Raw genomic sequence first — 27,032 nt, 5'->3', positions numbered from 1 at the left:
ATCAGCATCGGGGGGAAAGGAGACATGCTCAATCACAATCATCCGTTGCAATGCAACTTCGATCTCGACTGGAATCCACCACGGGTCAACGAAAGTTGGGCTTCTCGGGGTCCAAGGGCTTTCGAGTCTTCGCATGCGGTCTTCATGTCCTCTGTAACCGGTCAATATACCCTTTCGTTTCATAACAGTCAGCACACGTTACATGAGGATCCTTTATGCCGTAAAGGTGCTCGATCAGGACGGCTCAAGTGCCGATCGAGTAGGTGATGTACAACACATATCCGGTGACGACAATCGCGATGAGCAAACCGCAACCAGCAGCTGTCCAGTTCTTGATCGGCTTTCGAAGCGCCTCTTGCCTCTCTTGCTCGGATTCCGTCTCCCTCTTATGCTTGAGTTGGCGTTCGTTCAGCTTCAGAACGCCACCAAAGTAGCGCTTGTCGATCACGTGGTACAAAAGACCATAAACCACATCTATGGCCTTGAGCGCGATCAGGAAAGCGAACGCGTTTCGGAACTGGGTTTTGCCTCTCGGTGTGAGGTCCTGAATCGCACCGAAAGCAACGTCCATGGTCACCGAACCAGCCGAATTGAAGCACTTCCACACCCCGAAAGCCGTGCCGATCGAGGCTTGATTGGGGACGAGTAATGGAATCGAAGCGATGAACGGAAGCACGTTGAATGAGAGCGCGATGCTTCCGAGCACCACCGGAAGGTAAGCGTTGACCGTGGAGAAGGCAAGCAGCGAAAAGACGACCACCCACAAAGCCGCACATCCTGCGACGTAGTACATTCGTCGGCCGAACAGGTCCAGCAAGATTCCGAGGAGGGGTGTCAGGACGATCGGTGGCACTTGTCCTACCGACGATGCGTAGCCTGCCATGAGCGCCGTCTTGCCGCGAGTGATCTCTACCACCTCTGCCAGATTGGAGGTGTATGTGTTGACAGTGCCCGCCTGCAGCACCTGTGTCATGGTGATCAGCCAGAACGACGCGGGGATCGCACCTATGCTCAGCGTCAGTACCTGCCAGCAGCGCTGCGAGAACGGTCGAAGCACCGTCCTCTCAGGCTTCTGCTTCGCGGCAATGCTGGCGGAAGAGTTGTTGTTCGAAGACGACGCAGTAAATGTCGATGCTGCTTGCGCTGCGAGCTGTCGCCCTGTCACCACATGCATCTTCTTGGGCAGAGTGCGCTCGAATGCGACGTAGGCAGCATTCAGGATAAGCGTGATACCGCAGAGGATGGCAGAGAGCCAGAAAGACCAGTACCATTTGCCGGTCGCTTCTGCCACGGGTACCGAGCTCATCTTGCCCATCACGTTGAACACGCGACCCATGGCAATGTCAAGGCCGTAGACGAAACCGAGCCAGCCGGCACTCGACAGGGCACCGTGCCACTTGTTCGACTTTTCGGCCCGCTTGGCTTCGGTATCGTCTAGGTGGCCCTGGCCGACAGCTGTGCCATCTCTGCACCAGTGAGTGTAGAGCTTCGATTGGCTGGTTTCGATGGTGGTGCTGCCAAGACCAAAGATGATTTGACCGGCGAGGATCGTACCAAAACTGCGACGCTGTCCTCCTACGGCTCGGATGATAGTTCCTATGAAGATAGCAGTCGACGAGAAAAGAGAGGTGATGCTAGGGCCGTAGTAATCCACCATGATGCCCGAGAACAGTGGCAGGATGCCATTGACTAGGTGATCGGCCGATGCGATAGTTCCGTAACGTGCATTAGTGACAGACGGGATCTGCTTCTTGATGGTGGATTTGAGCGGGGAGAGCGACGACTGAGCAAAATTGCTTCCGAGCGTGAAGAAGAGAATCATAAGGATAGCAGGCAATCTGTGCTTCCATGTAGCGCCTACAGCGCCCGACTGAGCGTCGACGAACCACACCTCCTCGTCATCGTTGACAGCAAGGTGAGGTACCACGGCGAGAGGCTCGGGCTGGTTGCTTGTTTTAGGGCCTTTCTCGGCGATGCTAGAGATTGACGATTCGGTCTCGACTACGTCTTCAGCGTTCATCGTGGCTGGAGAAGCTTCGATTGCACTATCGTTGGTTCTGACACCAGCGGCGAGACTTGATTGTAAGGGTTGCGACATGTCAGTGAAGCATGGAATCACAAGGATCGCGTTGATCTGCTTATGGTACTGTCGAGATGGATATCAGATTAAGGGATGAGAAGGTGTAGACATGGGGGATGGGGGCACAAGCACAGGAAGAAGACGGTCTTCATAAGGACAAAGTGGCGGCTTGGAGCCGCGCGATCATTCTGTGTAGCGAGCCGCACTGTACAGTCTATCACAGAAGGCGCAAAGCGACTCTATTGGTTTCGATGCGAGGAGGAGCTTTGTGAGCAGGGAGTTCGTCCACGATGAGCGCCCTGAGAAGAATCGGCGCGTCCAATCAGATAAGATTCACCCGAAAAAATCGGCTAGCGACTGACATGTGCCATGTGCCTGAGAACGCCTGTCGGCGATGCGAGCAAAAAATTCCACCATCAGTTCCCCTGCCACAGAGCTTGCCTATTGTTCGGTAAGAGCCGGGATAGGTGCTCTGAGTGACAAGGGTGCCAAGAGAACCGGAGCTTCAAATTCTGCGTCAACGCTCGTATCAGATAGCCAGCATGCAAGTCTTCTCAGAGCCGATCAAGGTTTGCAGGAACGAGAGTTGAACCTGCATGAGGAAACTTTCCAGCGTGGTCTTCGCAGTCCGAAACCTATTGACAAGGTCCGAAGCCTTTCTGCAATCAGCACTTGAGTGCTTTGACATTTCAAGTCTTGGCGACTGAAACGCAGAAGTAGCCTGTCAGCGCACGAAATCCGCTCGGTGCTTGTGACGCCGGTCGGCCAGCTTGTTTCCCGCCTCTTGCGGATTGCGTGTTCACGACGAGATCTCACGCTAGTTTGCAAGGGCTCTAGCGGACGCCATTGCTAACGAGGACTCGAAGCTCAGACACGGACCTCTAAACATGCGGTGACACAGACATGAGAACAAAATGTGCACACGTACACTAGCAAAGATGTACACTGTATTTGCCTGAACAGATGCGCTCGGAAGGCGGGCCCTGATCGTATCTAACCGAATCTTTCACCAGTTGAAACAGTCTTCGACGAGTGTCACGTTCCAGCCTTGTTTGAGCATCACTACAGCCTCGCTCCGAACAGCGTCGCACATGGTGGCTGGTCCGCAAGACGCGAAGACCAAATTGTCCTTCATATCCTCCATCGGAACGTGGTTGTGTACCAGTGCCATCGATGTGGGCCTGCCCTGGAATCTTCTTATTCGGATTAAGGCGTCAATTGGTGTTTCCGACAGGATATCATGGGACACGGACAATCTGCTGTGAACTTTGTCCTGCCATGTCAGGCTGGTTTCGAACGGTCTCTTAGGCGAAGAGGCACCGCTCGGCGAAGTACTGCAGACGCTTTCGGATGCCGAGTGGCTGCTTTCTAAGCAACGTGACGGTGTGCAGCCAGATTTCCAGGTCGATGGCTCTGCTGCAGCTTCCGAAAAGTCTTGTGAGCTTGCTGATGGCGAATACTTGTTGTCGAAAGTCAACGAGGTCGGAAGGCCGCCCTTGAATTGCAGGGCCCGTTCTTCTGCAGTACAATATTCCATGTGTACTTGCTGATATATGGGTCCGAATCTTGGGAGGACGAGCAAATGACATGGTTCACCCACTTCCATCCCTGGTGAAAGCTTCGAAGCAGAATGTGAAGGCGATGGAACAGAGATGGATGAACCCGTGTGTCTTGGAAGAGGAATAGAAGACATCAATTGAAACGTTGACGACATGATGCTTTCTTGCTGGATCGGCTCTTGCTGGGTCGGCTCTGGGCTTGCTGGTAATTGCCCATCGGGCATCTGGCGCAGGTCATGAGATAAGCCGCTAGGAACTGTCCTAGCTTTTGACGTCGTGTAGATGTCGATCGAGAGCCTGCACGAAGCAGACCCCTGGAGCTCAAGCTCGCGGAGGAGCTCGGACAAGCCGTCACGCAGGGCGTCTAGGATGCCTTCGTCTCGGATGATCCAAACAAGCTTGCAGGTCTCGAGGCCGGTGAATCTGCCCAGAGCTGCCTTGACAAGCAACGGGTAGCAGAAGGTGATCGCGATACCTCCGGCGACCAGAACGGCATGTCTGGCGCCTTCCAGTGAAGGGCTCCTTCCAAATGGGCCATCAATCACTACCCTGACTCGCCTGCCCTTGTTTTGAACTGCTTGCTTCAGAAAATCGTCGTTGGGGATCCGCAGGCCGTCTGCCTTCGAACTGGAGAGTTCCTGGGCTAGCACGGCCAATTTCTGTGTCAGGCCAGCTTGACGCTGAATGATGAGATCCACGTAGCCCATATTCGGACCGTCCGACTTGCGACGTCCCACGGCAAACACTGAAAACGGGTGATCCGAAAACCACTGCAATCTTGGTATGGTGATGCGAATATCATCGCCAGCGCCTATGCGTACGATTCCGGACCCTGGGTGAAAGCGCAAGCGGCTGTGACTGAGGCCGAACCACTGTCTTGGACCCTTTCCTAGCTCCATGGAGGAGTCCGACCTCGACTCTGAAGGCGTTGAAACGAGGCGCAGCCGAGAAGCCGGGACTTGAATCCGCAGACGCGTGTATGCGCCGTCACCGTACGATTTGAGCTCAGCCTTACGCGTAGCGCCGGCGCCGTCAGCGTAGCGCCACGAGAGGGACATGGCAACGCGACCCAGCAGACGAACGAGCCTATCAAAGGCCCATAATGCCGCCGAAAGCTCGATGACGAAGATCTGCAAAGCAAGCTGGAAACGTCACGGAGAAAGTGAGGAGGAGGTCAGCTTGGCCTACTCCAGCCATGTTTTGCAGATTGGCGCTTTCTAGTCAGGAAACCTACCCGTCCTTGGTGGAGAAGCTTGATGTGCAGATACGTAAATATGAGCATGAGCACTGCCATGCTGATGTGGAGGAACACGAAGACCTCGTAGTGCCTCTTGCGCAACGCTCTGAGCGACAGGAACACGAGACCTGACAGCATAGTGACTGCCAAGATGCCCAGCTGCACTGGCGGGTGCTTCAGGCTTTCTCGAGCCCCGATGCCGAAGTGAAAGATGAGAGCATTGCAGAGAACGTGAACGATGATGTGCAAGTAGCACATCCTGGCAATCCAGCGATGGAACAGCATCAGTGTGTTCATCGAAAGTTGGCTGAGCAGCGCTACCGGCGTCCGTTTGCTCGCTAGCAAAATCAGCATTGGCAACTGACCTATGCCGAGCATGGCGCAACGATTGGCTAGGTGCCGAAGTATCTGAGATCGCCGACTGACCGAGTCCGTGCCGACAAAATACGTGTTGTGGCCGACGTAAAGCGAGTAGAAGCTGAAGTAAGGAACGACATTGAGGATCATCATGACGATCAGAACGGCAGTCTCCAGTCGGAGTGGGACATGCAAGGTCAGCCAACGCAGGCATCCCGAGCCACATCGAATGACCTGAGAGTGCTTTTCGGATGCAAGAGGGTGCTCAGAGATGTGGCCTCTCCACCACGAAGTCCTTCTCGACAACGCATGATGCGCGCGGGGCAGCAAGACTGCGAGAAGTGAGCTGAAGCCCGAAGCGAGAGCCAGAAACAGGAAGAGGCTCCATATCAGGAAGCTGTAGAAAAGAAAATGTGGGTCGGAGAGGAATGTGGACACACGTCAGCTGATATTACGCGTCAGCCGATAATGCAATTCCTCCAGCATATACGGATGAGGAAGAACGACGATGGTGACTCACGTAGCTACACAAGGCACCTTGTACGAGTTGTAGTAGTAATGTCGAAATGTTGCCCATCCGTATTCCTTCTGGTCGTCCGGCAGCTTTGCGATCTGTTCCCATGCATAAGCGTCCAGCGTCCAGGGAGGAGCAATCATTCTGATTCGTCAAACTTGCCGCGACGTGATCCAAGTCGCCCGTCGAGTGCGCAGGCGAGCAATGCAAAGTTTATGGAAAAGCCAAAGGCTAGGAAGGTGAAGTCAAGGAGATTGAAAAGGTGGAGAGATTGAGAGGGCAGGCCCATCCGATAGCAATCTGGACGGCATTGATTATAAATGTCTGGTGTGATATCGATTCACGAGCATACAAGCATCAGGCTGCGCGAGGCAGGTCTGGAGCCGGGAGCTATGTGGAGCCGTGTCGCATACTTTCGACCTGTGCAGGAAAGCCTGACCAGCTACACGAGCAAATCCTGACGCATCACACCATTCTCGTCGCTACAGTGTACAACAGGCACCTTCTGCCCCTCAGCCGAGGCGGTGAAGCGCAAAAATCGGATGCTCGTGTTTGAGCGGCGAAGCTCAAGGCTCGAGAACCGATGATAAGGCCCGAGCTGCTCGCTTCCGATGCGTATGTTCATTCAGCACTGTAGAGGCCAAAACCGCCGATGCTGACGTCTGGATCCGGCATCTGTCGCCCACTGCACCTTCACTTTGGAGCCGGAGGCGCCGACGAAGACTGGCTTTGGAAGCGGTCGTTCCACCGAGGTCTGCATTCTCGAGAAGACCTGAATGTCCATTTCGGGAGGAAATGAGATTCGCAATCCAGGACAATGGAAGCGAAAGCGGGCCCCATCGCACAGGATGACACGTGAGAAGATGTGCGCAATCGGTACTTGACACGAAGGCAGAAGCGAGCTTGCGATACGAAAGCAGAAAATCGGGGTCCAGAACGTGTTTTCCTTTCTCCCCAGCTCGGGCGCGACGATGTTTGACACAAAAGTCTGAACCTTGGGGTAGAGAAAGTAAGTAGTAGGTCTCGGAAAAAGTGGCGTACAGCGGAAAGACGATGTGAGATATTATATTATTAAATAATACGCCGAGACATTTGCTTGGCAGTTGAGAGACGAGAGGAAAAGCATGCTGGACAGCTGCAGGCTTGGATCGTTCGGAGATTTTGACTGAGCGAAGAAGCTCCAATTTGGCGTCACCGCCGATGTTTGACGTGCATGAAATCATGTTTCTCGGAAAGTGAAGCTCGGTGCTCGTCAATCTCCTCTCGGATCGCATTTCTAAGGCTGTCCACCAACTCCCACTGCGAGCCGAGGCAGCGGCCCGAGAGGATTCCGGGCTTGAGCAGACGAGCTCGAGCGTCCTGACGTACAAGGTATGAGTCGCTGTCAGGAATCAACACTGGCGAGGCTCGACAGCGCACACAAGTCGCTTCGGCCGCTCGCCCTCACTCGACCACTAATGCTTATCCGTCCCAGCCGAAATAGGTTTCACTAGAAGGAGGGTCATCATCAGCAACTCAATCTCCACGACGTGGGCGGCCATGTGCATAGCTTCATGTTCTCTTCGTGCAGAAAATTTACATCCATCACGAGCGTCAGCTCTGCAGTTGCGTGACTTCATCGATCACCACGTGAAGCAGTCTTCCACCAAGTCGACGTGGATGCCTCTTTTCATCAGGCTGACCGTTTCAAATCTGACGTCGTCGCAGAGACTTGGTGGTCCACAGAGGCAAACCTTGAGTCCTCTGCTATCTCGCAGCGCCTTGTCGTCCAGATGTCCGACCAATGCTACAGGCAGCTCCGCGGGACGCCCAGAGGAGATTGTGACCTGCACAAGCTCGCCGTCGGCTCGGTCGTCGAACAGGATTTCTCGCTTCTCTCGACAGGCCGACTGCTTCTGTTGCGGAACCATCGATAGCTTCGACAATTCTACGACCTCGTCGACGAATTCATCCGAAGGGCTCGAGCATTCGCCGTGGGCTTGTGACGGCACTCGAGATATCTTTTCCTTGATCGAATGGGAAGATGACGAGCGTGGTGGCATGGGATCAGGCAACTCCTTTGACGATGAAGTGTCGAAGGTGGGCTTGATGCGTTCTTGCTGCCAGTCAGAGCTCACGTAGATGTCCATCGACATCCGACATTCTCTCAGCCCTCCTACGGCCTTCATCTCCTCCGCCAGCTCCGCAAAGGACGCCCGCAAAAGCTCGAGCGTAGCTGGGCAGTGCACGAAAGAAGTTGAGGCAAATGTAGTAAGGAATGCAATCGTTCGTCAGTTCGCCGCTGACACTTCTTTGTCGAATCTTGATCTTGCGCTACTCACCTTGTTTGCGAACAATCCAGATCAACTTGCATGAGCGAAGATTCGAGGTGGCTCGAACCCTGAACGCAGACACAAAGATCGGCCAGCAGAAAGTGATAGCAATGCCACCAGCTACCAGGACCAAGTCGGTGGCTTCATGAATGTCTGGAACGACTCCGAATGGACCCTCGACCATTACAGCAACGCTCGAGCCTTTCTTTTCCTGGTTGGCCAGCTCGACGTCGGAAGACTTGCCGACGTGATGAGCAAGCTTGCGTGTCAATCCGGCTTCGGTCTTGATGAGGAGATCAATGTAGCCCTGAGCTGGATCCTCCGAGCGGGTGCCGACGCCGAACACCGTGAACGGATGCTCTCCGACGAACTGTAGACGGGGAATGGTGATTCGGATGTCGTCGCCAGCGGCGATGCCAAGGAGGCTATGCTTATTGGGAAGGCGAAGCTTGCTAACCGGAACCGAGATGCGGAGCTTCGAATACTCTGCCTCTTGGCCGTACGTGCAGATCTCTGCTGTGGAACACTTGATCAGGCGAGATTCGGACTTCGAGGTCGAAGCGGCGTGACGTGTTACAGAGAACGAGAGCCATATGCGGACGCCGAGCCGAACGGCACGATCGAAAGCCCACATCGCGGCTGCAATCTCGGTCATGACCTTGAACATCTGGAACTGAAAAGTTGAACAAGTTATGACGACGACAGATGCCCAAGGGTGAGTATGACGGGGTCACGGGTGACGGCTTTTGCTGGAACAAGTGGACTTACCTTTGGAGATCCGATCAAGGTGATGTGCAGATACGTGCCGAGAACAGCAAAGAAAGCCATCACGAGGTGGAGCATGACAAAAATCTGAAAACATAATCACACAAGCATCAATGAATCTGTCCGCAACTTGACGGGGTCCTACTGGGTTGTTGACTTACTTCGTACGAGCGTTGACGCAGAGCGCGAAGAGAAAGAAAGACAAGACCCGACATCATGCAGAGACCAACGATGCCCCACGCGATGTAAGTTTCCTTTAAAAGCTCAGAATAGCGATGCCTTCGAACGTAAATGGCGGTGTAGGCGCTGGCGTGTGTGAGGATATGCATATAGAACCATCTGGCGATCCATCGGTGGTAAAGCATAAGACTGTTCATGCCGAGACCCGACACAATCGCCAAGGGTGTCCTCTTGCTCGCCATGAGAATGAGCAGCGGAAGCTGTGCAGTCCCTAGAATAGCAGCTCGGTCGGCCAGATGCCGGCAGATCTGGTCACGTCTGCTGGAGGCTCCCGGGTAAATCAAGTTGGCGCCGACGTAAAGATCGTAGAAGGCAACAAGAGGCAGGAAATTGAGGAGCGATATCAGGAAGATGACCAGCGCTTCTCCTCGTAGAGGAATCTGGAGAGTTAGCCAGTCGAGGAAGGGCAACGATGCCACTGCAGCGTGTTTGCGCTTGACCAAAGCGTGCTCGAACACATGAGCACGCAGCCATCGCAGTTTTTGCTTGCACGTCGAGTGCAATGATGGCGAGCTCCAAGATAGAAGGCTATTGCCGCAAGCGACCATAATCAAGAGGATGAAGAGGCCATAGATGGTGAACCTTTATATCGTGTGACCGAAAGCCACGATAGGGTCGGCATTAGGTCAGTTCCAAGTTTCCTAAGAAGGAAGCTGATCAGGTCGAGCGACTGAATGCTGCTACTTACGCGCTGAAGCAAGGTACTTTGAAGGAGTTGTGATTGTGGTGCTGATACGAGAGGAGGCCGTGTTGTCGCTGGGCAGGCGGAAGCTTGTTGATGCGGCCCCAGGTCTTCTCATCGAGCACCCAAGGCTTTTGAATCATGCTGACGGAGAGAAACGTGGCGCTGATATGACTTGGGCTGTGTCTCGTACAAGAGCAGGTGTCGGGAGGTGCCTTGATGCCTTTGATACGACAAGCAGGATGGCGGATTGCATCAGACGATGTCAGTGTGATGCGGGACAGACAGAGGAACTTGCCTTGCTCAACCGACAGTACTTATAAGTGTCGAGAATTGAGGATATCGCAGAGCGTTCTGGCTGAGAACAAGACAGAAAGAGTCGTCAAAAATCAGCAGCTATGGAGCCAATCGTTGGGTTGCGCAGTCGCTGGAGGCCAGCCAAGATTGTCGCCTCATCCATTGTAAATCGCTGCCATCTGCGACGAACTGCCACACGGAGGGTTCTGCTTTTGTGTCTCGAATTCTCCTCAACACTTCTCTCTCATTCAGCCATCAAGACCCACTCGGGATGGGACAGCCTTCCAGTCAAGACACGCTTATCAGATCCCAAGGGTAGGGCATCAGTCAGCGCGTATGCATCCGACAACGACACGTTGAAACTACGTTCGTAGGCCAAATGTGATTGGCTAAAGGTGTTTGTGAGTCCTCACAGCTTGGCCCATGCGTGGTTGACAGGCAAGGAATAGACAGGACCGACGGCTCACTGCCGAGAAAGCGGGCTTCGGGGGAAGGGGCGGCGTTGACCGCTCGCACAGAAAGCTGCCAGGTGAAGCACCAGCTTGAGTCGTCTGAGACTCATAAAAAAAGTCCATCGGAAGCTCCGAATAAAGGCTCCATCGGCTTTGAGAGGCAGCTGAGCCGTCTAATTTGAAAGACATTCGGAAGCGCCAGCCCGAAACGACTCTATCTCTACGGCTCACCCGAATGAAGGACCGAAGCGGAGTGCGACGCATCGGACTCAGCGCAGTCTTGAGTCGGTCATCTTTCTTCGGCGCGGACGGTTCCGACGAGCATTTCAATAGAGCTTTGAGGTTGGTTGATTTTAGTTCGAAGGGTGTTTCGTGCATCTTGTGCATGGCAATGGCGGAGTACGAATTTGGCTGCGTCGACGTCCACTAGTGCCTCGAATGCATTTCTCGTGAATTTCCACCTTGAAGACAGCGTTTGAAACCAGACCGATGAACAGGGTTCGACCGTCGGGCAGTTATCAGATTTCGATCCAATCAGATAAGCAGCTCGCTCGCTTGTTCGCACCCCGAAACCCTGTCCTGTTGTCTGAGCAGCAACTTTTCAATGGCGCATGCAAAGCAGTCCCGCCAGTTGATTCTCCTCGTCCATCTCCTTTGTGTACGGAACGTCTCGCGACCAATCATATCGCAAGGATGCCGACCGGTCACCGCCGAAGTAAAGTTGTGCATCACGCCTGCAGGGCCAAAAACCCCTAACGCAATCACAACAAATCGTTGCAGCTTTAATTACGTGTCATGCGAAGCCTGCGACGCCTGCAACCAAGCTTTTTCGGAGCAAGTTGCATTCCGTAGGGATCTGTACTCACGCGGGACTCTATGTAAGCACGTGAGAGCTGGTACTTTAGCTTCGTCCGGCTCCCCTCGACCCAATCACCTGATACCTGCCCTCGATCTTGTCCCAGGGACTCGTCATCATTGGCAGTCGACCACGTGCGAACTACGTCGCAAGGCTGCTGCATTCCCAACCACATTCCACAATGGTACAGTCTGGACAAGGGTGGCATCACTCGCTTGAGGTGAAATGTGCAATGGTTTTGGTTTGCGGCAGAAAACGCTTACTTTTGCTTGGGAAAGACTTGTTATCAAGATACAGGAAGATGAAAGGGAGTTTGCAGTCTAGACAAGGGGAACGGTTACAATGGTGGCTGAGTAGGCGGGCAGAGTCATCGTCAATACCCCGTCAGCTCCGAGTGAGGCTCCCTCAGGCAGACCGGATGCATACACTTGCGGGGTCACAGACTCCGGGTTGTTCAGCGTATTGGCCTGCTGAGCATCGCTGCCTTTGACCTGCCAGCTCTTTGCGCCAACGGTCGAGACTTTCTTTCCGTCGCCCACCTGCACCTTAATCTGTTTTGCACTGCCGTTGACGTTGACTAGCTTGGCAACCAAGTTGCCTTGGGCGTTGGAGCCGAACGAATGGTGAATCTTGGACGTATTGGTTGGCTTCGACAGCTTGGCATCGTGGATCTGCGCGATTCGGTTGTTTCCCCAGCCGTACTGGATCCAGTAGGAGGTCGACTTAACCATCTGACCAGGATTGAAGCTCAAAAGGTCAGGGGTCCATTGTGTCAGATTCTTGCCCTCGTTGTGGAAGATGGGAGCGTAAGCGGCACCGTAGTACACGTCGCCGTTTCGTTCAGCAGCAGCAAGGAAAGCGGCTTCGGCAAGGGCACCAACGAGGGTCGGGTGCTTCAAGCGGCCGGGTCCTCCGTAGATGTCGGTGTCGTTGGTGAGACCAGAGTTGATCACGGCGAATTCCAGCTCCCACCTCGTGACGTTCCGCGGAGTGGCATCGAGAGTCTCGGCAAACTCGATCATCTTGTCGGGCGTTGCGTAGATGTGATCGTCGACAGCCTTGGCTCCCTTGACACCTCCCAGAAGTGTCGAGGCGATGAGATTCAGTTGGGGGAATTCCTTCGCGATGGCGTCGCGGAATGCACCCCATCGGTACGCTCCGTACGTGTTGACAGCAGGGCCGAGCCAGTCCTCATTGCCGATCTCGATGTTTGTAAACTTGTAAGGCTGCTCGCGACCATACGATCTGCGCAAGTCGGCCCAGCGTCCCGAAGTGTCGAGGAGGAAGTGAAGCTCGTTGAGCGCCGACTGGATGTAAGGACCTAGCTTGCTCTTCGGAATAGCTTCACCCATCAGATTCGGAAGCAGGGAGTAGCCCGCATAGACTCCAAGGATTGCTTCAGATCCCCACCGCTCAGTCAGGTCCATGAGCTCCATGAGGCCGAGACCTTCCGTGTTCCAGCTCGTGGTCCAAGTAGGGTTTCGTCCAGGTCGGCTCTTGAGATCACCAACGGCATTGGTCCAGTTGAAAAAGGCAGCGAGGTGGTTGCCTTCAAGGTCATTGCCTCCCGGAAGGCGCACAAAGGCCGGCTTGATGTCGGCGAGCGCCTGAGCGAGGTCCTGTCGAGCCACTGTTCCCTCCCACGTGGGAGGCATGAGCGACACGAGATTGACTTGGAATCCATCCTGACAAGCGCCAGTGGTTTTGATGGCAAAGACGTTGTTATTGTCGGTGGACGCTTGCGAAGGGGTAAGGGTGGTCTGGAACTGTTGCCATTCGCCCGTGAGCTCAAGAGTCATGGACTGCTTGCCGAATGTCTTGGCATAGTCGCTCGAGTAGAGGCCGAACTCGACTGGTACGGTGGAGGATCTGCCCGTCGGCGATCGAGCGTAGAAGCTGAGCTTGTGAGGCTCTGTGGTGACGCTGATACCTTCGTATCCGGCATTTGCGATACCACAGGTTTGACCCTTGTCTCCGTGCACGATAGCAGATTGTGGAAGCGCAGGCGATAGCGAATTAGCTTTTGAGAGCGAGAGGTTGGTGGACTTGCTGGTGCCGGTCCAGTGAAGGAGGGTTCCCTGACCGAGCTCGTTGTTGACGTTGAGGGTGCTATTCTTGTTGTCCTGGAAGGCACGATTGCGGATGATTTCGGCGTACAGACCTCCATCGGTACCAGAGTTGATGTTGGTCTCGATGAAAGCAGAGATTGCAAACTTGGACTGCCTCGAAGGCTTGCCTGCGACGTGGTAAGTGACGGCCGAGGCAGAGCCAGCAGCGTCAACAGGAGACGAGCTGGCAGGAGCAGCAGTGATAGACGAAATCGAGCAAGCAGCCATGGCGAGGGCCACGCTCACCCAGGACAAGCTGAGAGTCTTCATATTTGCTTAACCAGAGAGGCGAAAGAGCGAGGCGAAGGGAGGAAATGCTTGCAAATAGAGGGCAAGAGCATTTGGCAAACGGACTGTTGTAGTCTTCTTATACGCATTCTGACATGGTGTTCAGGCAAGGTGCCGACTGCAGCAGGCCATTAGAGAGGAGACTCGACTCTGATGCTCAGAATTCAGACTGCGAAGCGCGCAAGACAGACGGAAAGCATGTGCTCGAGGCGGTAGGGTGCGAGTTGCCATTGCGGGGTAGACGGCGGTTGTGCGGTGCATGATGCGGCCTCAGACTGACAGCGGAGTCTTGGCGTAAATGTAGTGCACTGTTCAGCTGCCTGCGGTCCCAGCATGGAGGGCTTCCACACGACTGATGCGACTTCAATGTGCGTGTACACGGCGGTGGCGAAGCGAAAAGAAGGATGACCGAAACGAACGTTTGTGCACAAAGTTACTGACCAGCCAGACCCTGGCCATCCCCTTGTTATGATAGGAAAAGCCGAGGAATCATGTGTTCGCGTTCTCGGAAAACTTGTTTCTCATAATCTCAAGCATCGTGGATGGTGGGCACTAAGTCGGACAGAATGACGACCGGCGACTGACAAGAGGAAGGAAGAAAGCCGATGCAGGCGTGGACCAGGGATGAGGGTGCAAGCGAGAGATCCGAGGCCGCACCATTTGCCGAGAGTGATCAAAGTGGGTGACGAGGTCAACACCTGCTTTGTTTTGTCGCGAATACGGAACCTGCATGATTGGAGGGCCGGAAGAACCTTCCAGAGAGCTCTTCAAGTTCGCCGGTCCATCTTCGCCTAACCTAACGGTCCCTCGCAACGCCGAAGCTGCATATTCTGCTTCGCACACAAACAGAGTTGCAGCACACACTTTTGACAGCTGTGGCCTGCTGATGAAAGCAACAGGAGAGCGAAAGAAAAGGGTGTTTTGAGATCACGAGCCATCGGCGGACGGTGCCGAAGAGAGCGGTAGAAGCGTGCGAGGCTGCTTCGAATTGCAAAACTCACCGTAGTATTCTCTGTGGGCTAGGCTGATGCGCCTCGGATGCATCGTGTGGGGCTCCTCACCCTCAGCATCGCATACATGTTTTACATAGCCGAGCTCCTTGGATTCACCGGCAACTCTGTGTTGAGACACGTCGGAGTTGTGCGAAGTTACGATTGTGTGCATTCCTGTATCCTTCCTCGATACGGGCGATCCAAAGGGGCAAGGTCGGACGTCGCTCCATTCTTATGCTAGAGGGAGCTTACAGTGAAGTATCGATTTCGAGCCCCGCAGCAGAAGATCAACAACGAGGCACGACGGCGAAGACCGAAGGGCGAACAAGGCAGCCTTCTGCTGCGTTACATGACGTTCAACATCATTGGTCGCCGGCTGCCCGTGCAAGAGCATTTGCTTTCGACGCACATAGTCTTCGACGTAACAATTCGAAAGAGTCACAAGTGCCAAAACTTATCTTGTTCGGAAGATGGCGGCCTCACAGTTGATCCCAAAAATAGCCTCCACCTGTCGAGACGCTCCAAAGGCCTCACGCTTGCACGCAACTCTGGGTCTCGGCAGACAAAGCAGTTCTTCCGGACCCTGAACTGACAACGGATTTGTTGCTTCACACCAGCACACTCTGGCTAGCTTCATCGCATCACCCCTTGGAGAGCGCCATACAAGGCCTCTCATTATGCCATCGACATGACTACGATATCGCCTCCGTCAATAGCGACAGGCGAGGAGGCCCTCGCGGCGTCCACGAAGGAACCAGAGCGGCAGGCTGTTGATCATCAACGTTTGATTACTGACGCCCAAGCTTCCTCGACCCACGCCCACGCCACGGCGGCGGTGCCTCCAAGACACGACTTTCATGATGCGACTGCGCTGCTCACGTCAGCATGTGACGCCCTTCGAAACGGCCAGATGGTTGCAGTGCCCAACTTTTCGCTGATGGACTCCATGGCTGCCGTCAAGATCATGGATGCAAGAATGGATTCGGGCATGGAGCTGCCTGCCTCGGAGTTGCCAGAATCGGATCGATTGGATACAGCAGATAGTCAGGTCAGCTTGGAGGACTTTGATCCTTTCAAGCCGCTCACAGTGCCCGACGTGCTGTGGATCATGGATCGTCTCCTAGCATGCGAAGCCGCGTGGCATCGCGGATCGGCGCTGTCCCAGACCCTCTATACATGCCTCTACTTTCACGCTATCAAGAGCCTTTCTCACAAGCATCCGCGTTTTCAGCCTTTGTCTGCTTTCAGAGACGGTACAGGGAAGATCCCTGCAGAAGCCAGCACATCAGCAGCAGCTTCAACGACGTCCGATCATCCCCCTTTGCAGCTCGTGTACAAGGTCCTGAGAGCCTTCCTCTTGGGCACAGTCAAAACCATTGACATCGCTTGGTCCGAGCTCGCTTCCAAGCAACATCTTCATGATGGCGAAGACTTTTCTTCAGACAAGAGTGGACTCAGCCTCCTCGAGACCACCGACACTGGATACATCGTCGCCGAGCTGGAGGACGCGCTGGAGTGGTTGCAGTCGCAGTCGGGCCGTTTGCCCCCTAGCCATGTGGACGCTCTCAGAGCGAGGCTTGGGTTTCGTAAGCAGATGCTGTACGCGGCTCGTCTACTGCAGAGTCCGGCCGAGGCTGCGCACTTGGACGTCGTGATGCATGCCAAGTTCGCCCGGCGCAGTTGGACCCTGCTGCTTCCCATGTCGGACACAGCGGATGCGAACGGCAACACGACGTCTGAGCGTGGAGCGTCGTCGCCGGGTAGCAGCAAAGAAGGTGCGTCACAAGTGATGCCGTTGCGGCCAGCGGACCGGATTGCAGCGCCTTCACCTGCATCTATCGCCGCCTTCGATCCGGCGTACAATCGCCGTCTGGCGTGGTGTCAGGCGCTCAGACCCATCTCACTGCCCACAGCCCACGACACTTGGCGTATTCTGGATGGTATCCTCGAAGAGCTTCAAGATGTGGTTCGCGTTCTACAGCATCCAGACTGGCTCAACTGGAAGTCCTTCTTCACACTTCGCGCCGTCCGCTTCCAGCAATCGCAACCACTCGCAGCGACGCCCTACGTGCGGTCCTTGTTTCAGACCGTCATTTGCGATCGAAGCATGATCGCCACTCGATTGCCCCTCGAATGGATCACTGAGGCCTTCTTTCAGGAGGTGGCTCTCGTCGACCCGCTGCTTCTTCGCCGTGCTTCGCGCATCGGCAGAAGCAACGTCGAGGGCGGAGCACAGACAATGTGGAACGCTCCGCCGCCACTTGGGCAGCGCTTCCACTACTTTACCCAAAGGGTAGCCGGCCAGCTGGTGCAGTATCTGACGGCGCTCTCGCAGAATCGCTCTCGCTGCAAGCGAGTCTTATCTTCGAAGCTCTACGGCGAATGGGTCCACATCTCCGAGGAAGCAGGCGACATTGGTCGTCAGCTGGAGGCAAACCTGTTACCGGGCGACCGTTATCTTCCCGACTCACTCTTTGCAGCTACTCAGCACCTTGCGCTCGAGATCATGACACAAATCACGCTCTCTGGATTCGAACTCGATCTTTATACCGTCGGCACGGATCGCGAGACAATGTGGTGGCTTGCCAGCCGCATCCAGGTCGAGCAGAGTATTGTGTGCTCCGACCTTCGAGTCGAACTTTCCAAGTTGCTCGAACGACTTTTGCCCGAACATCGACCACGCCGATATGCTCGCACGATCCTCTATCTTTCGCGCCAGATCCTTCTGGCACAAGCCCTGGAGCAGCTGGCTGTCAGCACCATCTTCTTGGTACAGCTCTCCGATCAAACCCGACGGACTCAGCAAGGAGCGGAACAGCTTTGGCAAGCGCTCTGTCCCGGACAAAGCGATTGCTCGGTAGAAATGGAAGCCGCCGTGTTCTCTACCAGGATCAAGTGGATGCGCTCGAATGTACGTCGACAGCTCGAGGACGACGAAGCTTCCATTGACAAGGATCCCGGCGAAACGCTGTGGCAAGAGTTCCTAGACTTCAGAGCGGAGCTGCAGGCCACTGATGAAGACACCTTGGCCGCAGTTGCAGGCGACAGATTGGATCAGGCTATCGCACACCTACAGCAGCTTTCAGAGTCGTTGTCCGACGAACATCAATATGAGCTTGGAGCCGTAGCTTTCAGCGGAATGGTCGCTATACTTTTGGCAACAGCACGCCACAACAGAAAGTCGCTGGCTACAACACTATCAGCTGGACACGATCCAAAGCAACGCGAACGCGGGGCCCAGCACGAATGGATCTTCGAGCACCCCTGGATACCCAAGTGGACTCCACCTGAACGCAAATCAGCATAACAGTTCAAATATCAGCATTGCCATCGATATCATTGTTTCATCGTTGTCGTCACAATATACCACTGAATAGAAGCCACTACTCCTAAGACGCTTTTGCTTGTACAAGCGCACAGATGAGAATCGGCATGCATCTCACCTCGAGCAAAGCGAAAGACGGAGGCAAAGCGATTCAAACACCCGATCCGAACCCCGAGATCCGGTCTCACTCCACATTTTTTTTTTTTTGGAAACGTTGAAATGCCCGCTATTTCAATTTTGTGGATCTTCTTGCCAGTCGGCAAAGAGTTCCAGCTAAGGAAGAGCATCTTTTGTTTGTTGTTCTTCGTAGGTAGGCTGCGCAAACAGCGAGACACAGTCCGGTCAGAGGCTCAGTTCGAATCTTGCTTCGGAGCACCATCACGATTTCGAACAACCCACGACATTACGCCGTCAGGACCCGTACCTCCCTCACCGTCGGCAGCGACAAGGAGTTGTTCTTTCGCCACGGCACAGCCTCCCGTTCCAGCATACGATGCTGCGTGTAGCGAACGGTGCTTCGACGCACGTAGCGTCGGTGCTTCAACGGAATCTTGGACGCCCTAGTGCTCAGAGCAGCGTGCTGCGGAGAGGCAAAGGTTGTATTGTCACCGCCACTGCAAGCTTCAACACTTCGCCGAGCTCTCGTGTTTCGTCCGCATCATTACTTCTAGCGTGGACGATTCGTTCCGAACCTGTAGCAAAGACACAGCAGCTCCATGACCTTCCATTTACATCGAGGCCGAGACGGCAGTCTTACACCACCGTCCCACCACGAACAGCAAAGACGTCAAGCGATGAGCTGCAAGCAGTTTCCTCTGTAGCTGAACTTTCAGATCAGCTCAAGCCACCCATGACAAGTCTTGAAGGTGTTCAAGAAAAGTTCCGTCGTTTAGGATTGAATGCCAACATCAGTCGTCAGATCACACTTACGCATCCCAACATCCGACAACCCACACAAGCACAGTCAGCGCTAATACCCGCCATCCTATTACCCACAGATGTCATTCTGCGCGCCCACACTGGCACTGGAAAGTCCTTCGGTATTCTCTTGGCGCTGCTCAGCAAACCTCGCATCGTCTTTCGAGACTCGACAACTTCGGATCCTTCTGTGCCGTCGCAGGGAAAGCGAAGCAAACCGCAGACCGGCATTGCCTCCATCATTCTGGTGCCGAGTAACGAGCTAGCTCTGCAATACATGCGCTGGGCTCGGTCGTTATTTCCCACGTCCAGCCTGCCGTCCTTGGATCCGGTTATTCAATGCTTGGTCCGCGGAGGTTTCACCGGCACAGATGCGCCGACCGCAGAAGAGGAGATGAAGCGACTCAAAGCCAAGCCTCCGCATATCTTGATTGGCACACCGACGCGTATCAAGGACATTCTCGACACACCTGCTGGATCCTCACTGCTCGGCCTCGACACGCTCAAGACGCTCGTGCTCGATGAAGCGGATGCTGTACTGCAGCTTCCAGGAAGATTCCCCTCCCACAAACAGCGATGGAAACATGAGGTGCACAAGGCACCTGGTCTTCTGATTCTCAACGAAATCATGAAGAGACGCGCAACCTTTTCAGGCGGCGAGAAGCACCTCTCTGCTGGCCTTGAAAACCGACCAGGCAAAAGGCGCGACGAAAGAAGGCCTCCAGAACACGTCCGTCGAAACAGCTACAAGGCGGCTGAGCGATCCTCTGCCAGCAGCATCGATCCGCACACAGGCCTGACGCTCGCCAAATCTCGCAGCTCAGGTGTGCAGCCTCTGCAGCTCATCGCAACGAGCGCAACGGCCAACTCGGTGATGCGTCACTTTTTTGCAGCCAGAACGGGCTGGCTGCGTCCAGGAGCCAAGGACAATGGAATGTCATTCGCACCCCAGACAGGGCGCTGGATCGACCTCACTGGACTGAGCGGCCAAAGCATGGTGGATCAAGGCATTCGAGGGCTGTTCGGAGCCAATGAGCGAGCACGTACCGATGCGTTGATCCAGACGTCGCTCGAGCAGACGCCATCGACGATGCCTGGGACGATCCAGCACACGTGTATCGTTGTTGACGAGGCACCCTTGTCCAAACAGCTTTCCGCGATACCGTTGCGCAACTTTGACCCGAAGCTAGCGAGAAGGAGGGACGGCAGCTCGATCAGTGGAGGTCCTGCCTCGGCATCTTTGGCTGAAGCCGATGCTGGCGTTGCTGCTGGAGATGATTTCATAGTGATCAGGCCCGAGGACGAACCGCAAGAGCACGAGATGGATCGGACCCTGATCGAGGCTCTGGCATTTTGCTTCGCTTCAGAGGGTGTCAATCGCGGTCTTGCCTTGATTCCTGCTCGATGGAGCTTGTTGAAGACGCGCGCCGCGCTCGAAGCCCTCGGTGTGACGGTGCGGCTGGCCTCCGACGTAACCTCTCCTCCCTCCCCTAGCTCAGCTGCAGGCGCAACGTCAGCGCCGGCAAGTGAGAAAGAGGCGACCAAATCAGCGTCCGCATCGGCAGGTCCCGAACTCTTTTTGCTGCAGACTACGTCTTCCCGTGGTCTCGACATTCCTTCGCTCTCACACGTCTTTTTGGTCGGATACGCTTCCGTGATCGACGCGGTGCAGTATGTCCACTCTGCTGGACGTGTCGCCCGGATCGGAGGCGATCCTGATACGCCCGCGACGGGCACGGTGGTCACGCTGCTGCGCGGTCTTCCTCATCACACGCCCATCCCATCCGAGATGCAGAGCCGGGCTGGTACGGATAAGCTTAAAAAGGCAATCTCGACGTCGGAGGCAAAGATGGCAAATGTGTATCGTCGACTCGGAGTTGTGCCGAAGAAGCTCGATTTGGGTCTGCTCACGTCGAGAGCAACCGCTGCCGGGGCAGATCAACCGCCATCGGAGAAGCACGAACCCGTATTTTCAGCTGAGAAGGCTGACACCGAAAAGCTCAAGCCCGACCAACAGACGGGCGGGACCGCATGAACATCACATCCGTCAGCTCCCAACACTACTGGCGAGTTCCTGACTTCATTTTGTATTTCTAGATATACCGCAGACAACTCTTCGATTGATCACACCTCCATGACAGAATGCGTTGTATGAACAAATGTCTATGTCGGCAAAGCGAGAGAATCGATGAGGGACATTCATTCCGCACGCTATGATCGATAGAATGGACTTGGAATGCGCATCGAAGCTGTCTAGGTAAGGAACGACTCTCCACAGCCGCAAGCCTCTTTGACGTTGGGGTTGTTGAATACGAACTTAGCGCTGAGTCGATCTTCCTGCCAGTCCATCTCGCTGCCAATGATGCTGAAGAGCGCCTTGCTGTCAATGAGGACCTCGACGCCGTCCTGCTTTACCCTCTCGTCGAATCGACCTGCCTCCTCGGGCTTGATGTATTCGAGATGGTACGACATGCCCGCGCAGCCTTTGTTGCGCACGCCGACGCGAATAAGCTTGGGACCAGAGTCGGATTCCATGAGCCCACGAAGACGCAGAACGGCGGTAGGCGTGAGCTTGAGTGCGGCCGTGCGCGAACGGAATTTGGTGCCCCGGTCTGACGGCGCCTTCTTCGCTGCGGCAGGTGCTGATGAGGCGGCCTCGAGCATAGTGGCGGCTACCTTGGGATCTTTGGCAAGCTCGGCGGCTTCCGAAGGGCTGAGTTTAGACGATGGTGCCGGGTCCGAGGCGCTCGGCGCAGGCGTGGCGGGTGACGGAGCTGGAGCAGGTTGCGATGATACGGAGATATCTGCGACTCGCGGATCCTTCTGCGACTTGGGGGACGCTGGCGAAGATGGCGACAAAGTGGCACATGCGGGATCGACACTGGCAGTTTCGGCCGCGTCGAGACGAGATGCTTCGCTGGCAGCGTGGTGAGAGGATGATGAGGGAACAAATGCTGCGGAAGAGGCGGATGATGATGTCGAGGCGGAGGGTTGCGGAGCAGTCTGGGATTGTGTCTTGGAAGAAGATGCTGGAGAAAGACGCCGTGACGATGTCGAAATATACCTCGCGCCGGCGGCCATTGATATGCTACGAGTCACCTGGCGCGAGGATGATGCCCGCAGAGACGTCTTTGTGATACCGGACGTAGCTTTTTGTGCTACTGTGCGGCTAGCGAGCATGGAGGCGCTACATCTCGAGGCGGCCGGATACAAAAAGGGAAGCATCGCAGCCCTAGTAGCCGCCGGTAAAGATGATGCTGTGAATGGCACCGACATGCTGTACCGTGTAGCACGTGGTGGCGGGGTGAAGAGCACGAACAGGTACGTGTGGCCCAGATGATACGAAGCAGCGACGTGATGTTTGCTGTCGAGAGTGAGGACGATGGTGGTGGCAAGGACAGTTGTTCGTTCCCGAAACTTGCACACATCAAGAGCTGGCTCGGCTGGATGAAAAATGTGAAATGACGCCGATCCTTGAATGCTTAACGGAAGGCACAGCGTGTGTCGGTGGCTGGATGTGTCGGAACAACTCGCTTTTCTCCGCGCTCCACCCAGCAGAGCGTGCTGAGTTGACATTCTGTAAATCCGAAGCGCCTGCTCGAGGCTGAAATTGACTCCACTCTGACTCTTGTTACATTTGCAAGCTCTGCCATTGGCTACTTGGCGTTCCGGCTGGTCCGTTTGCCTTTTCGGCCTCAGTCCGCGACTTGATGATTCTCAGAATCGGTCTCATCTGCTCAGTCACTTGCTGCCAATCAGGTTCCGAAGGTAGTCGCTGCCTAGTGAAGCTGAGATCCTGTATTGAATGTGGCGAGTGACGTCAATCTCAAGATCGGGAAAGAACGAAAACGATCTAGGCCGATAAGCCGCCCACTTAAAATATTTGTTCGATGACCGTGTTACGCCGAAGCCGCTCACCTTTTGGTTTGTCCAAAGTAAATGGTGATCGAGCCGGCGCCTGTTGCCAAGGTGGCGCGTCGACTCTGAAAGTGGAGCAACAACGCTCGAGTGCACACCGCCTCAGCAATTCAACCCTCGCTCCTTCAGCACTGCTCTCCACCACCGTACGTACTTCTACCACATCATACCAGCTTCCTTTGTCGAAAATCGTATCTTTGCTCACGGACAGCAGACGAGATCAGCTCTCCTCGCCCGCTTGCTCCACTGCCAGCGAAGCAAAGCATTCTGCTTCAACCGATACTCTTTAACATTTAGCCCTGTCCAGGCGACGTTAGATAAGCAACACCGGCCTCTTCACCATGTCGGCAGCGGTGACAACACACACCGCCGAGTCGGCGACTGGCCATGCTGCGTCGCTCGCCAACATTGGCGGTGCAGCAGCTTCGGCGAACGCCCTCGGCATTCAGTCTTTCTATCAGTCCAAGATCCGATCCTACGAGATCCTCATCAACCAAAAGACACAGAACCTTCGTCGTCTTGAAGCTCAAAGAAACGCGCTCAACGCTCGCGTCCGCCTTCTACGCGAAGAGCTCCAGCTACTTCAAGAGCCAGGCTCCTACGTTGGCGAGGTGGTCAAGGTGATGGGCAAGAAGAAGGTGTTGGTCAAGGTGCAGCCAGAGGGCAAGTATGTCGTCGATATTGCCTCGGACATCGACATCTCCACCCTCACACCTACCCTCCGTGTCGCGCTTCGATCTGACTCGTACACACTACACAAGGTGCTGCCCAACAAGATCGACCCCCTTGTCTCGCTCATGATGGTTGAAAAGGTGCCCGACTCGACATACGAGATGGTTGGCGGTCTTGACCGTCAGATCAAGGAGATCAAAGAAGTCATCGAACTACCCGTCAAGCATCCCGAACTTTTCGAATCTCTCGGTATCGCTCAGCCCAAAGGTGTGCTGCTCTATGGTCCACCTGGTACCGGAAAGACGCTGCTTGCACGAGCCGTCGCTCACCACACCGACTGCCGCTTCATCCGCGTTTCGGGTTCCGAACTCGTGCAAAAGTACATCGGTGAAGGCTCGCGCATGGTCCGAGAGCTCTTCGTGATGGCAAGAGAGCACGCACCTTCTATCATCTTCATGGACGAGATCGACAGCATCGGATCGTCACGAGGCGAGAGCGGATCGGGAGGCGGTGATTCTGAGGTGCAACGAACCATGCTCGAGCTGCTCAATCAGCTCGACGGCTTCGAAGGCACCAAGAACATCAAGGTAATCATGGCCACCAACCGTATCGATATCCTCGACTCGGCTCTTTTGCGACCGGGAAGGATCGACCGTAAGATCGAGTTCCCTCCTCCGGGCCCCGAGGCTCGTGTCTCGATTCTGCGCATCCACAGCCGAAAGATGTCCTTGCAACGCGGCATCAACCTGCGTGCCCTTGCCGAAAAGATGGGTCAATGTTCCGGTGCCGAGGTGCGAGGTATCTGCACCGAAGCTGGCATGTACGCCTTGAGGGAGCGTCGCCAGCACGTCTCGCACGAAGATTTCGAGCTCGCCATCGCAAAGGTTCTCCGTGCACAAGCCTCTTCCGAGACCTCGGTCAACAAGCTTTTCACCTGATTCTCATCACCGTCACCTCCTCCGTCTGTCTTGCCTTTTCTGTCCACGCACTATGTATCAACAGCACCCCACAGTCAATCCCACACGATCACGCATCCTGTCATCACTCCAGGCCGATGGCTGTTGTTCGAACTGTTCTTTTGTGTTTATTGCTGTCACAGAGCAGCTATTTCCGATCACTCTCCGAGCTGTTCGGAAAGAAGGGTGTCCCAACACGCGATCTCGCTTTCGACAATGTCGCGTCCATTGTCATCAACAAGGAGAGTGATCGGAAAGAAGGGTGTCCCAACACGCGATCTCGCTTTCGACAATGTCGCGTCCATTGTCATCAACAATGTCGTCGACGAATGATTTGACGCTTTGCGTGTAAAGCCAATGCGCCAGTTCGATCGAAGCAGCATCATTGGAGGAACCGACTTGTACAGGTCTCTTTCGCAGATGTCGAATGTGCAGCACCAGGCTGTCCAGCTCCACTTGGCTTTCGTTGACCGCTTTTCTGTCTGCTGCGCCCAAAACGTTGTTCCGAACTAGCAGGGCGCGAAGTAGATGCAGCGTGGCCTCCGATTCGAGCGAGAGGCTTTCCCATCCTCCAGAGGGTGGGATGATCACTGATTTAGGTGCTTGAGCAGGAGCTATTCGCAGCAACCATCCAAGCCCGATCTCGGTCACAGCCTTGCGCGCATATAGACGAGCATTGTCTAAGAGTTTGGTTCGCGTTCCTCTGGCGCCCGCGATACCAGCCGCTTCGAAAGCAGGATGAGAGCGGAAGATGGACATGCTGGCTAGCGCAAGCAAGATGCGACAGCGCGCTCGGGACGTCGGCGTCGAAGTGTTGGCTTGGCCAAGCACCGCTGCTGAGCCTCCGCCTGCCGCGGAAGTGTCGAGGGCAGCCAATGCTTGAGAAAAGAGCTTGGTGCTCGATGTGGCAAGCGACCAAACTGCTGCGGCCCCTCCTCCCGTGGGCTTCAACCGCAGCGAAGCTCTGCATATGTTTTGACCTGCCTCGCCGACATCGCAAAGCTCGGCAACTTTGGCGTCTCTGCGACCTGATACTATCTCAGCGGAAGTCGGCGTAGCGATCAGTCGAGCTGCCCAGTCGTTGACCGTTTGCATGAGCGCTTCCACTTCCGCACTGATGTGTGCTACGTCTGAAGCCAGCACGATTGCTTTGCAAACAACTGCCACTCGTAATGTCAGGGAAGATCTTTGCATCTCACCCCAGATCGCTGCTTCTTCTGAAGATGCTTGAGCAGCGTCGTTGGTTGTGGCCGGCAAAGCACCTGTTAATTGGAACTCGGAAGCCAACGCTTCTGCTTTTGAGTAGATCTGCTGGGCTGCAGAGTTGAGCATCTGAACACCGTCCAAGGTCGCAGAGGCATCTATCAACGAGGTGTAGCATGCCATCATCGATAAAAACGTCTCCATAAGCGATGCAGGAGTGACTAACGAGGACGTGTAGCCATACACGGCATCTTCTCCGGTCGACTCTCGCAGATCTTCTTCATCCTCCTCTATGCCTGTCGAGGGTGTCGCAGCCGAAGGTGCCTCCTCATCTGATGCAGCTGCATCGGTCCTTTGATCTTGCAAGATAGTGTACTGCCCATCTGCGACCTGTTGGAAGACTTTCAGCGCCTCGCTCCATAAAAGTGATGGAGAAGGGGCACTTCGCGTCCCCTGTGTGGACAAGGAGGGGGCGTGAAGCCCTGACGGCCAGCCGAGCTCCTCTACGACTTCGGCAAGCGTCTGCAAGCACGTAGCCAGATGTGTCATTGCATCAAGAGCGAAAGGATTCGGGAGACCAACCTCGGCTGATCCTGCATTGGAGACAGGAGCCGCAAGCTGCACTGCCTGCTGCGCGCTTTCGACCGCCTCGACGAAAGACTGCATGTTCTCCGGTGGCAGTGCAAACTGCGAAGCGAGCAGAAAGTGGATCCGTGACGCATTGTACACCGCGTCTGCGCGTCGTTCTACATTGGCGCCAGCAAGCTGAGCTGCCCGTGTGTAGAGCGTGCCGGCTTGAACGTAAAAGCGTTGCGCCTTTGGTCCGAACTGGAATCGTTCTCCCTTTTCTTCGAGTTCAACGCCGTCCTGCATCGACTCGTCGAAATCGTGATAAGTACTGGGGTCTACTGGACCGAATGGGTTCGAACTCCTGCTGCGGCTTGACGAGGCCGACGATCCATTCGACGCCGATGCCGATAGGCTCGTCACCTTGGGCATGCGCTTTGGCGCCATCTTGTAAGTAAGGCCGGCCGAAAGCGAGAACGTGCCGTTGTCAGAGCCGGAGGTGAATGATCAGAAGAAACCGCTCCCAACATTTCCAGGCGGAGCTAGCTAATTCGGATCTCGGAATATTTTTGTCAAACAAATCGTGGCCGTACCTGACGTGCCCGGCTACATCGAGGGTACCTTCATGGTCATCAAGCCGATGCGGCTCATCTTGCAATCCAGGAACCAAATGCGGTAGGGTTAGGGTTAGGGTTAGGGTTAGGGTTAGGGTTAGGGTTAGGGTTAGGGTTAGG

At 55.0% G+C, this 27,032-nt stretch overlaps 12 protein-coding genes across 12 annotated transcripts; 5 read left to right on the top strand and 7 right to left on the bottom strand.

Moving 5' to 3' along the window:
- Positions 1–244: 244 nt before the first annotated feature.
- PHSY_001495 (hypothetical protein) lies at positions 245–2,020 on the bottom strand (the record flags this gene model as incomplete). The annotated part of the gene is made up of 1 exon (XM_012332124.1): positions 245–2,020. One exon carries the CDS (start codon positions 2,018–2,020, stop codon positions 245–247), a length of 1,776 nt encoding a protein of 591 aa, XP_012187514.1.
- Positions 2,021–2,474: 454 nt separating this feature from the next.
- On the top strand, positions 2,475–2,756 carry PHSY_001494 (hypothetical protein; the record flags this gene model as incomplete). Its single annotated transcript, XM_012332123.1, has 1 exon — positions 2,475–2,756. The coding sequence occupies one exon, from the start codon at positions 2,475–2,477 to the stop codon at positions 2,754–2,756; it is 282 nt and encodes a 93-aa protein (XP_012187513.1).
- Positions 2,757–3,086: 330 nt separating this feature from the next.
- On the bottom strand, positions 3,087–5,890 carry PHSY_001493 (likely ferric reductase; the record flags this gene model as incomplete). Its single annotated transcript, XM_012332122.1, has 3 exons — positions 3,087–4,781; positions 4,874–5,630; positions 5,754–5,890. 3 exons carry the CDS (start codon positions 5,888–5,890, stop codon positions 3,087–3,089), a joined length of 2,589 nt encoding a protein of 862 aa, XP_012187512.1.
- A 1,479-nt stretch (positions 5,891–7,369) lies between these two features.
- On the bottom strand, positions 7,370–10,873 carry PHSY_001492 (likely ferric reductase; the record flags this gene model as incomplete). Its single annotated transcript, XM_012332121.1, has 7 exons — positions 7,370–7,962; positions 8,069–8,732; positions 8,828–8,911; positions 8,986–9,592; positions 9,753–9,890; positions 10,064–10,104; positions 10,727–10,873. The coding sequence occupies 7 exons, from the start codon at positions 10,871–10,873 to the stop codon at positions 7,370–7,372; spliced, it is 2,274 nt and encodes a 757-aa protein (XP_012187511.1).
- Positions 10,874–11,671: 798 nt separating this feature from the next.
- On the bottom strand, positions 11,672–13,687 carry PHSY_001491 (hypothetical protein; the record flags this gene model as incomplete). The annotated part of the gene is made up of 1 exon (XM_012332120.1): positions 11,672–13,687. One exon carries the CDS (start codon positions 13,685–13,687, stop codon positions 11,672–11,674), a length of 2,016 nt encoding a protein of 671 aa, XP_012187510.1.
- A 790-nt stretch (positions 13,688–14,477) lies between these two features.
- On the top strand, positions 14,478–15,331 carry PHSY_001490 (predicted glucose-6-phosphate 1-dehydrogenase; the record flags this gene model as incomplete). Its single annotated transcript, XM_012332119.1, has 2 exons — positions 14,478–14,663; positions 14,981–15,331. The coding sequence occupies 2 exons, from the start codon at positions 14,478–14,480 to the stop codon at positions 15,329–15,331; spliced, it is 537 nt and encodes a 178-aa protein (XP_012187509.1).
- A 96-nt stretch (positions 15,332–15,427) lies between these two features.
- PHSY_001489 (hypothetical protein) lies at positions 15,428–18,046 on the top strand (the record flags this gene model as incomplete). The annotated part of the gene is made up of 1 exon (XM_012332118.1): positions 15,428–18,046. The coding sequence occupies one exon, from the start codon at positions 15,428–15,430 to the stop codon at positions 18,044–18,046; it is 2,619 nt and encodes an 872-aa protein (XP_012187508.1).
- A 291-nt stretch (positions 18,047–18,337) lies between these two features.
- PHSY_001488 (hypothetical protein) lies at positions 18,338–18,792 on the bottom strand (the record flags this gene model as incomplete). Its single annotated transcript, XM_012332117.1, has 3 exons — positions 18,338–18,379; positions 18,489–18,644; positions 18,730–18,792. 3 exons carry the CDS (start codon positions 18,790–18,792, stop codon positions 18,338–18,340), a joined length of 261 nt encoding a protein of 86 aa, XP_012187507.1.
- A 122-nt stretch (positions 18,793–18,914) lies between these two features.
- Positions 18,915–21,017, top strand: PHSY_001487 (hypothetical protein; the record flags this gene model as incomplete). The annotated part of the gene is made up of 1 exon (XM_012332116.1): positions 18,915–21,017. The coding sequence occupies one exon, from the start codon at positions 18,915–18,917 to the stop codon at positions 21,015–21,017; it is 2,103 nt and encodes a 700-aa protein (XP_012187506.1).
- Positions 21,018–21,235: 218 nt separating this feature from the next.
- PHSY_001486 (hypothetical protein) lies at positions 21,236–22,207 on the bottom strand (the record flags this gene model as incomplete). Its single annotated transcript, XM_012332115.1, has 1 exon — positions 21,236–22,207. One exon carries the CDS (start codon positions 22,205–22,207, stop codon positions 21,236–21,238), a length of 972 nt encoding a protein of 323 aa, XP_012187505.1.
- Positions 22,208–23,241: 1,034 nt separating this feature from the next.
- PHSY_001485 (endopeptidase) lies at positions 23,242–24,510 on the top strand (the record flags this gene model as incomplete). The annotated part of the gene is made up of 1 exon (XM_012332114.1): positions 23,242–24,510. The coding sequence occupies one exon, from the start codon at positions 23,242–23,244 to the stop codon at positions 24,508–24,510; it is 1,269 nt and encodes a 422-aa protein (XP_012187504.1).
- A 252-nt stretch (positions 24,511–24,762) lies between these two features.
- Positions 24,763–26,745, bottom strand: PHSY_001484 (hypothetical protein; the record flags this gene model as incomplete). The annotated part of the gene is made up of 1 exon (XM_012332113.1): positions 24,763–26,745. One exon carries the CDS (start codon positions 26,743–26,745, stop codon positions 24,763–24,765), a length of 1,983 nt encoding a protein of 660 aa, XP_012187503.1.
- Positions 26,746–27,032: the final 287 nt, after the last annotated feature.

Source organism: Pseudozyma hubeiensis, assembly GCF_000403515.1.
Source record: "Pseudozyma hubeiensis SY62 DNA, scaffold: PHS16, whole genome shotgun sequence".
Classification (NCBI taxonomy): domain Eukaryota; kingdom Fungi; phylum Basidiomycota; class Ustilaginomycetes; order Ustilaginales; family Ustilaginaceae; genus Pseudozyma; species Pseudozyma hubeiensis.
Note: the sequence above shows the minus strand (reverse complement) of the source record. Positions and strands in the feature narration are given on the sequence as shown.